General features: G+C 59.1%; 1 protein-coding gene across 8 annotated transcripts in view; it reads right to left on the bottom strand.

The window, feature by feature from the left end:
• Positions 1–10,000, bottom strand: part of RAB3IL1 (RAB3A interacting protein like 1) — a 58,540-nt gene that overhangs the window by 6,695 nt on the left and 41,845 nt on the right. For 4 of the 8 annotated variants that reach the window (XM_056803567.1, XM_056803562.1, XM_056803563.1 and 1 more), the window contains exons 2-9: positions 8,636–8,873; positions 7,046–7,141; positions 3,580–3,657; positions 2,626–2,853; positions 2,048–2,200; positions 1,411–1,539; positions 1,198–1,310; positions 91–114 (exon numbers count right to left, since the gene is read on the bottom strand). In XM_056803567.1, the coding sequence (XP_056659545.1) occupies positions 91–114; positions 1,198–1,310; positions 1,411–1,539; positions 2,048–2,200; positions 2,626–2,853; positions 3,580–3,657; positions 7,046–7,141; positions 8,636–8,873 (1,059 nt within the window). The remainder of the gene's footprint in view (positions 1–90; positions 115–1,197; positions 1,311–1,410; positions 1,540–2,047; positions 2,201–2,625; positions 2,854–3,579; positions 3,658–7,045; positions 7,142–8,635; positions 8,874–10,000) is intronic. The other 4 variants (XM_056803566.1, XM_056803568.1, XM_056803564.1 and 1 more) reach the window with 3 other exon arrangements.

Here is a 10,000-nt window from a genome sequence, read left to right as displayed (position 1 = left end):
TGGATGCGCGCCAGGCGCACGGAGTCCCTAGCCAAGCCCGGGTTAGTAAGGGTTCCGGGGTTTGGTTCTGGACTGCTCAGTGTCACTTACGTCATGATCTGGGCCCGGAAGCCACTGTGGGAGAGAGAGAAAGGACACGGAGTCAGGGCCGTGGCGGGGAGGCTCTAGGAAGGTGGCAGAGGCTGCAAGCTGACAGGATGGCTAACGGTGGCCTGACTTTGAGCAGCTGGGCTCTGGGCCTCCCAGGGGGAGGCAGAATGACCTTGGACAAGTCCCTCCCTCCTCGGGCCTCAGTGGTGCCTATCTGTACAACGAGGGTGTGGGGCCCAATGACGTCCGACTCCCTCCGGGCTCTAAATCGAGCAGCCTACGGGCTCACTTCTGGTTTTCTGTGGCTGACACAGCCCTGGCCCGGATGAGGCAGCTGTTGAGAAATGGGAAATTCCTGGACTGCTCTCCTGTTTTCATGAAAACAGGAAGGCCTGTGTTTCCGAGAGCCATTGGCTCAAAGCTTCCGAGAAGGGTATTTCCCAGAGCAGAAACCCTAAACGTGTGCACACCCAGCACACCCTCCTATCACCCCAACGTCCTGAAAAAGCTCAGCTCAAAGAGGCAGCCTAGCCAGGGAGAAAGAACAGTGGCTTTGAAGTCACGAGACCTGGGTTCAAATTCTGACCACTTGGGTGACCTTAGGTCAATCCTGCCACCTCTGTGGGCTCTCAGGTTCCTCATTCTAGAAGCAAAGGAGCAGAATAAGGCGGCCTCTGAGCTCCAGATCTAGGATCCTATGGCCTCTCTGGGGCTCAGTTTCTCCCTTTGCTGCATGAGGGGGCTGGACCAGAAGCCTCGAAGGCTTCTCCTAGACTCAGGACGACTTGCTGGATTCTCTCCAAGGGCCCTTTGAGCTCTAACTCCTGTTGCCCGCAGGAGGAAAGAGTCCGGACAGATGGGAGTGGAGTTGGGTCTCCTGGATCCTAGAGGTTTCGGGAATGCCAAGACCCCATAAATGGCCTGGCTCGGGTGCGAGCTCCCTGGGCTGGCCCCTGCTGCTGCTCCTACGCTAGGCCCTAGGCAGGGACCAAGGAGGCGGTGGAGGGGAGAAGAGTATGTCCTTCCCAGGCAGGGAAGCTGCTAGAAAGAAGGGAAGCTGACCCAGGGCAGGATGGGATGGGCAGGGGGCAGCGGGGATCGTCTTACTTGGGCCCACCACACTCGATCGCAGACACCTTCACCACGGGGAGCGCCTGAGAGGCCACGGGTTCGATGGTCAGCGTGTTCTCCTCCACAGCCGCCCGGACCAGTTCTGAAAGCTGCCACAACGCCCGGGACAAGCTCTCAGTGATGGGGGGGGGTCCCCTTGGCCCCCTGGATGACCCCCCCAGGGTGCTGGTCCCCATCCCCCACCCTCACCTCTTGTTTGGTGAAGTTTAAGCAGGGCCCCACATCTTCTCGGTAAATCCTCTCCAGGAAAGGGCAGCTCTTGTCCAGGGTGGGCGCCTCCTTCCAGGCCTGGAACTCGGCAAACAGGATGGTGTCCACCTGAAAGGGGCCCCGGTGGGCAGAGGGCAGAGAGGCCAGAGCACAGTGGTCAGGGCCATGCAAGGGCCCATCCGGAGCAAGACGCAGCCGAGCCCGGAGGTGGGGGAGCCATTCCCAGCCCCCACTGGGCTCAGGGCTCGCCAGTGGGTGGAGACGTTCTAGGAAGATTCTGGGATCCCAGCCGGGCCGGGAGTCTCCCTGCCTTTCCCGGCAGGCTTTAAACCCGTGTCGGAGCTTCAGCCCCGGCCCGGACTACACCTCGTGCCTCTTCGGCCCGAGAGCTCGCCAGGGAGAGAAATCATCCCAAAGGTCCAGCCGCCCGCGATCCCCTCGCCCGCTGCAGAGCCACGAGGGAGCCCAGGATGCTGGGGGACACCTCGGACCTCTGGAGGCTGCCCTCCACCTGCCCCCCCAAAGAAGCGGCCGAGGAAGAGAGGGGGCGAGCCCCGAGGCGGGCCGGCTGGAAAGGAGGCGTCCCCGAGAAGCCCACCCACCCTGAGGCTGTTACCTGCCAAGAGGAGGAAGAGGAGGAGGAAGAGGAGGAAGAGGAGAAGGAAGGAGCCTCCGGGGCCCAGGTCTGCCAGCCAGGCTCGTAAGTGATGTGGATGGCTTTCCCGGGGACGATACAGAGGAGTAAGGAGAGAAGGGTGGGCACCTCAGGCTAGAAGAGGGGCAGGGAAAGGCGGGGACAGAGAACAGGGGTCAGTGCCCTCCTCGGAGCCGGCGCAGGGGATTCTGGGAGTGTCCGCCCCGTGCCCAGCACTCGGGGGAGGCCAGAAGGGCGGCCGGCACGCCCAGAGGCACAGGGAGCCGGCCCAGACTGCCCCCCACGGCTCATGCTCTGGCCCCTCCTGAGCTCCCCCAAGGCAGCGACATTCATTTGTGGCCCCGGGTCCCCGGACCGGCCTTTGCATACACTCGGTGCCTAATAAGCGTGCTGGAGGCATCTTCTGAGTAGGAGACGATAAGTGCGCCTGGCCTGCCCACCCGCCCCTGGAGGGCCCGCCGTGGAGGTCCGCAGCCCGCCAGGGAGCCGAGCGCCCCCCCCCGCGCCCCCCCCGCCCCCCCCGCGGCCCCCGCCCCCACCTCTTTGCACTCGTGGCCGGCGGGCTCAAAGGAGATGCTGTGGCCGGTGGCCGGGCAGACGGCGGGGCACAGGGGGCCGCCGGAGCTCTTGTTGCGGGCGTGTCCCTTGCGGAAGACGGCCTTGGACGGGCTCAGGAGCTGGGGGTGCAGCTCGCGGTTGGGCGAGGACGGGGTCGAAGTGATCACCAGGGCCTTCAGGGCCGTCACCTCGGCCTGCAGCATGTCGATCTGGCCAAAGGAAGGGCAGGGTCAGCCGGGCCGGAGGAGGAGCCCGTCCCCTGGTGCCCGCGAGAAGCTGGCCGGCCGCTGGACGCTGCGGGGCCCCGGCGCCCACACCGGCATCTCGGCCATTCCCCAGCCCCGCCTCCCTTCTTCACGGAGGGGACAAAAGGCCGCTCGGCGCGCGGCGCCCCTCCCTGTCCTGTCCAAAGCTGGCACCCTCCGAGCACCCCGACTGGGGGACCCTTCCCTGGGGGGTCCGACAGACTAAGGGGGCCACGGCGACGCCAAGAACAGGGTCTTTCCAGACGGGGTGATGGGGGCAGGGGTCACCCCTGATTTGGAACTGGGGGGGCCCTTCGACATCACCCCACGCGCTCCTTGCTGCAGGAGAGGAAGAGAATGACTTGGCCAAGGCCACGCAGGGCCAGCGTCCAGCCCCCTGGACTCCAAGTCTTCCTCCCCTCTACACTGCACGGCAGCCCCTCCAGAGCAGAGGGGGAGCTTTCACTGGAACGATGGGAAAGGGGGGACTGAGGGGTCCCACCTAAGGCCCTGGGCAGGGAGCCGGAGGAACCTTCGCAGATCACCTCGTCTTCCCAGCTCATTGGACAGAGGAGGAAACCGAGGCCCAAAGGACCAGAGGTGGCCGTCGCCAGCCCCCAGGCCCACCCGAGCGCGGGGGACCTGCCGAATGGCCGCGATGAGGACAGAGAGGAAGCCGGGGCGTCTCACCTTCCCTCGAGCCTCCATCAGCTGCTTCTCTGAGGCCGCCTGCTTGGTGTTGGCTTCCCTCACCATCTTGTGTGCTTCCTGTGAAGGGAAGCCAGCCCAGCGGTCACGCAGGGGCCCTCCACCAAGTTCTACTGGAGGGCCTTCCCTCTGTGTCCCCACGCACCCCGGGCTCGGGGCTACCTCAGCACCCCCTTTGCTGGGCTGTCACCACAACCGAGAGCGGGGTGGAACCTTAATGGCGACCCTGCCCCGGCCCACATAGCACAGAGGAGGACCCCAAGGCTTGGAGACATGGTTTAACCCAGGTACTTGAAAAGTCACATAGCCATTAAGCAGCTGAGCTAAATTTGAACCCAGGGCCTCTGACCATCCATCTGACCTCTCCATCGTATGACAGACTCAGAGTCTAGGGTTGTAAGCCCCTCTGAAGTCATCCAGTTCAACTCCTAGCTGAAGTAAGAATCCCCCCTACCACACACTCACCAACGTCATCCAACTTTGGCTTGAAGCCCTCCTGGGATGGGGAGCTCACTAGCTCCCAAAGCAGTTTCATTCCTTATTCTGGGAAGCTCTAATGGATACCTTTTCCTTTTGTTGAGCCTAAATCCTAGGGGCAAGCTCTGGGGCAAATCTATTTCCCCTTCTGTAGGACAGTCTTTGAAATTCTTGCAGACCTCTAAGTAGTCACCAGGAGCCGCCCTTCTCCTAGATAAACACCCCAATTAATCCACCCAAAACATGATCTCCAGATCCTTCATCATAACCTGGTTGCCCTCCTCTGGACACTCTCCATTAACCTTCCTGGAAAAAAATTAGATATTCTAAGTGCAGTGAGGGGCCTGGCCTGTGGCCTCCCTGATTCTGGACACTAGGACACTCAGAGCCGCCCAAGGTCCAATCTAGAGTGGTTTGGGTTTCCACAAAAGCTGTGGATTCACACTAAGCTTGTTAAAACACGGAGAGCTTTCCCCGTCAAACCTTTCCCCCATCTTTTTTGTGTGGAGTTGATTTTTTGAACCCAAGTGGAAATTTTTACATTGCTCTCTATTCAAATCACCTTTTGAGGCAACATTCTAGCCTACTGAGATATTTTGGATGACCCACTGGCTCTCCTTCGCGCAGCTCCAAATCATCTGCAGATCTGATGAGCAGCATGCCTTCCTTCCTCTACATTATCGGTCAAAAGAATACTAAATGGCACAGGGCCAAAGATAGATTCCTGGGGCACTCCAGTAGAAGGGAGGGAAAAGAAGGAAAGAAGCATTTATAGAGTGCCTCCTATGTGCCAGGCATTCTTAAGCACTTTTTACCAAATGGTATCTTGTTCTATCCCCACTGAAACTCTACAAGTGCTCTTATTATACCCATTTTGCAACTGAGAAAAAGACTTGCCTAGCTAGGGTCATAGAGCTAGTAAATAACTGAGGCTGGATTTTCTAGATTGTAGGCCCAGTACTCTACCCACTACACCACTAGCTGCTTCTAAATAGAAGCAAAAGAAACCTCCTACTATTCTTTGGGAAAAGGCATTCAATCAGCTCCCAATCCATCTAGTTCTACTATTCTCTAGTCCACATCCTTCTCTCAGTCCACGTGGTAATCATGCGAACATACCATCTTTCCGAATGTCTTGCTGCAATACCGACCTATCTCTTCAGCATTCCCTTGCTCTAGGGTAGTAATCCTGTCAAACTCGTCAGTTACAACCTATTCTTGCTGAAGCAACAACACTGGTCCTCCATGATCACTGCTTCCTTTTCTAGACAGCCACTAGCCATCACTTTCACACCAAGTTTTAGAATTTCATCAGGGATTCAAGTCAAGCTGATGGTACTAGAATGGTAAATTGTCATTGTCTCTCCCGGCCCTTTATTGGAAACGGACCCCTTCCCAGTCCTGGGACTCTCATTCCCTGTGACCTGTAGGCAGAGATCTCTGATCCTGGAGAATCATCAATTCTATCAAACAAGACTTGGATGTCATATCTGGGCTCTCTCTCACCATTTCCCTGCTTAAGCTTGGTTTTCCCTTCCTATTCACTATTTCGTTTTGTTTTCTAGTCCAAAGATCATTCTCCTTGTCAGAGAAAACAGAACTCAAAAGAGGGACAGCGAGGTGGTGTGTCAGATAGAGCTCTGGGCCTTACATCAGGAAGACTCATCTTCCTGAGTTCAAAGTTCTGGCCTTGGACTCTTCTTAGCTATGTGGCCCTGAGCAAGGCACAACCCCAACTGCCTAGCTCATTCCGCTTTTCTGCCTTGGAAGCAATATTTGGTATTGATAGGAAGGAAGGAAGGAAGGAAGGAAGGAAGGAAGGAAGGAAGGAAGGAAGGAAGGAAGGAAGGAAGGAAGGAAGGAAGGAAGGAAGGAAGGAAGGAAGGAAGGAAGGAAGGAAGGGAGGGAGGGAGGGAGGGAGGGAGGGAGGGAGGGAGGGAGGGAGGGAGGGAGGGAGGGAGGGAGGGAGGGAGGGAGGGAGGGAGGGAGGGAGGGAGGGAGGGAGGGAGGGAGGAAGGAAGGAAGGAAGGAAGGAAGGAAGGAAGGAAGGAAGGAAGGAAGGAAGGAAGGAAGGAAGGAAGGAAGGAAGGAAGGAAGGAAGGAAGGAAGGGAGGAAGGGAGGGAGGAAGGGAGGAAGGAAGGAAGGGAGGGAGGGAGGAAAGAAGGAAGGAAGGGAGGGAGGGAGGGAGGAAGGAAGGAAGGAAGGAAGGAAGGAAGGAAGGAAGGAAGGAAGGAAGGAAGGAAGGAAGGAAGGAAGGAAGGAAGGAAGGAAGGAAGGAAGGAAGGAAGGAAGGAAGGAAGGAAGGAAATAAGGAAGGAAGGGAGAGTGAGAGAAGGAAGGGAGAGAGAGAAGGAAGGGAAGGAGAGAGAGAAGGGAGGGGGGAGAGAGAGACAAAGAGAAGAGGGAGGGGGAGAGAGGGAAAGGGAAAGGGGGAGAGACAGACAGAGAGAAGGGAGAGGGAGATAGGGAGGGAGGGAGGGAGGGAAAGAGGTGGCAAGAAGCAAAGAAGGAAGAAAGGAAAACTCACTAGGGATGGGAGGGAGTGACCCACTAGGCTGGACCTGTAACCTCATGTCTACCAGTGATGAAACATTGCCATTGTCTACTGTAAAACCGACATTTTCTCTCTGACTTCCAGTCTTGGAGACTTCTTGGGGAAAATCTCTGAAAAGTCACACACAGTCAGGCTACGTCCGCGGTGAGGCTTGAAGCGAGGGCTCCTCGACTCCAAAGCGGGCTCTCTACTCACTCTACGTCACTGTCTCCTGGCTGATACCCAAGCTCTAGCTCCCACCCCATCCCTGATGGGTACCACACTTAGTATCTGCTCTGGGCCCCGGATGGCCTTGAGGCACGCCTTGGACATCTTGGACCAGGAGCTCCCGGGGTGAGGCTGTTCCCCACTGTCTAACACTGCCATAAGGGCCCCCCTGCTCTCGAGTGCCTGCCCTGGGGAGGGCACTGCCTTACCTCAAACAGGCTGGCCGTCAGCTCCTCTAACTCCTGCTCCAGCTGCTCTCGGACCTTGGATAGTCTTTCACATTCTTCATCCTTAAGTTTCAGCTCCTGGAACCCCAGAGACAGAGTCCTCTGAGCAGGGGGCACCCCAGACCAAGCAGAGTCCTCTGAGCAGGGGCACCCCAGACCTTCACAGGGCTCCTGGGACCCCAGAGACAGAGTCCTCTGAGCAGGGGGCACCCCAGACCTTCACAGGGCTCCTGGGACCCCAGAAGCAGAGTCCTCTGAGCAGGGGGGCACCCCAGACCTTCACAGGGCTCCTGGGACCCCAGAGACAGAGTCCTCTGAGCAGGGGGCACCCCAGACCTTCACAGGGCTCCTGGGACCCCAGAAGCAGAGGCCTCTGAGCAGGGGGCACCCCAGACCAAGCAGAGTCCTCTGAGCAGGGGGCACCCCAGACCTTCACAGGGCTCCTGGGACCCCAGAGACAGAGTCCTCTGAGCAGGGGGCACCCCAGACCTTCACAGGGCTCCCGGGACCCCAGAAGCAGAGGCCTCTGAGCAGGGGGCACCCCAGACCAAGCAGAGTCCTCTGAGCAGGGGGCACCCCAGACCTTCACAGGGCTCCTGGGACCCCAGAGACAGAGTTCTCTGAGCAGGGGGCACCCCAGACCTTCACAGGGCTCCCGGGACCCCAGAGACAGAGGCCTCTGAGCAGGGGGCACCCCAAACCTTCACAGGGCTCCTGGGACCCCAGAGACAGAGTCCTCTGAGCAGGGGGCACCCCAAACCTTCACAGGGCTCCTGGGACCCCAGAGACAGAGGCCTCTGAGCAGGGGGCACCCCAGACCCTCACAGGGCTTCTGGGACCCCAGAGGCTCATGCTGAGCCCGCACACAGTCAGCCAGCAGCTCTCCTCCCCCCCCACATACTCTCTGGCATTACCCGCCTCCCCAATCCCCCAGACTCCTCTACAGCAAAGGCGATGAGGCCAACCATGGGAGGATCAATGCGCCAATAGCCATTGCTCAAGGGCAGCAATGCTTCTGCCTGCTCTGGGGATGGCGGCTGTTAATAATAAGCTCTGTCATCTTTAGGGATGCAGGATTCCCTCCACTGAGGCAGAGAGCGACTCCTCCCCTCGTCACTGGGCCTCAGGGCTCGTCTCCCCAAATAAGCGTCACCCCCACAGAGCAGCCTCTCGGGAACCAGGGGGGGGGCCGCGGTCGCCTCCGCGCCATGGGGGGGGGGCACGCTCTCCTCTAGACTCGGCCGCTCCCTGATCCGGAGCAGCAGGGGGCAGGTTTAAGGGGGAATTCTCTTAACGGGGGACACCTCCCCAAAGAGGGTGGCTTTGTGAGGTGGTGAGCTGCCTGCCTCTGAAGGTCTTCAAGCAACATGGATAGGCGTTCTGGGGGTCTGCCGTTCTTTAAACCTTTACCTGGTCTTGGAATGGATCCTAAGTATTGGCTCCAAGGCAGAAGAGAGGTAAGGGCTAGCCGGCCGGGGTTAAGTGACTTGCCCAGGGTCACGCCGCCGGGAAGAGCCAGCCCACACACGCTTGCTACATCCCGGGCGCCCCTGCCCAGACCCAGGCGCGTACCTTCTGAGCCTTGCGCAGCTCTTCCTTGAGGAACTCGGAGCCCTTCTCCCGGATCTCCACGGAGGAGCTCCGCAGGCGAGAGACGTCCAGCGGGTTGGCCGGGTGGGCCTCCTCTCCTCGGCCCCCCTCCCCGCAGGGAGGCTCCAGCAGCTGGGAGTCCCTCCTTCCCTTGCAGGGGGCCGAGCTCTTCCAGGAGCTGCTCACCGGGGACGGCTGCCTGCCTTCTGCCTGGGGCTGGCTGCAGAGAAACACGGTCAGTGAGCCCGAGGCGGGGAAACATGCCACAGAGAGAATGCCGCCCCGGGAACGCGCGAGCCCCGGGATCGAATCCTGCCTCCACCCCCATCTCTGGATCCTCTAGTGCTGGAAGAGGGCGCCGGACGGACCCTCGAGTGAGAGACGGGACGGGGGTTGGGGCGGTTAGTGGTGGCCCTCCTCGCGGGGTGACCCTGGGCAAGTCACGGGTTCTGCTCCTAAGCGGGAAGGGAGGGGTTTGTGAGAAGCAAAGTCAGTGGAGGCCAGGACAGAGCACGGCGCCGTGCCCGATGCCCGTGCCACCCTGACGGATGCTGGGCTCCTGGTCCAGGGGCTTAGAGAGCCTCTGCTAGACGCCGAGGCCTCCCTGGGCCGAGTGCGAGTCCTGCCAGGTCCTGTGTCCATCAAGACCCTCTTTCTGTCAAAGAGGGTGACCCGCTGTGTAGCCAGCGCGGGGCTGGGCACGATGATTGGGCTTCTCATAAAGACTGATGAAGGTGCTGCCGAATGAGCCGACCAGCATGGCCGGGAGGGCCCTTAGACCCCAGTTAGCCCAATCTCTTAGCTTTACAGAAGAGCAAACCGAGGCACAGGGGCCTGAAGTCATCTTCCTGAGCTCCGATCTGGCTTCAGGCACTTCCCAGCTGTGTGAGCCTGGACCTGTTTGCCTCAGTTTCCTCATCTGTTACATGAACAGGAAAAGGAAATCGCAAACCACGCCAGTATCTTTGCTTAGAAAATCCCAAATGGAGTCACAGTCAGACTCATACTCGCTGTAGGACCCTGGGCAAGTCATTTCACCCTGTTTGCCTCAGTTTCCCTAGCTGTCAAATGAGCTGGAGAAGGAAATGGCCAACCACTCAAGTGGTTTTTGCCAAGAAAACCCCAAATGGGGCCGCCAAGAATGGGATGCTGAACAACAACAAACTGAGGCCCAGGAAAGGCGCAAGGGCTGGGGCTGAACCCAGGACAATGTACTCATCAACAGCAGTCCACACTGGCCTTGTCAAAGCCTCCTCCCTGCCTTGGAAGTACCACAGAGGTTCTTTACCCCAGGAAGCCACCAGCCATCTATTACCCTGGGAAAAGGGTTCACTCACAAGGGCCCGA

The sequence above is a fragment of the Monodelphis domestica genome, chromosome 6 (assembly GCF_027887165.1).
Source record: "Monodelphis domestica isolate mMonDom1 chromosome 6, mMonDom1.pri, whole genome shotgun sequence".
Lineage (NCBI taxonomy): Eukaryota > Metazoa > Chordata > Mammalia > Didelphimorphia > Didelphidae > Monodelphis > Monodelphis domestica.
The sequence above is the reverse complement of the archived record's forward strand: the minus strand, read 5'-3'. Positions and strand labels throughout refer to the sequence as shown.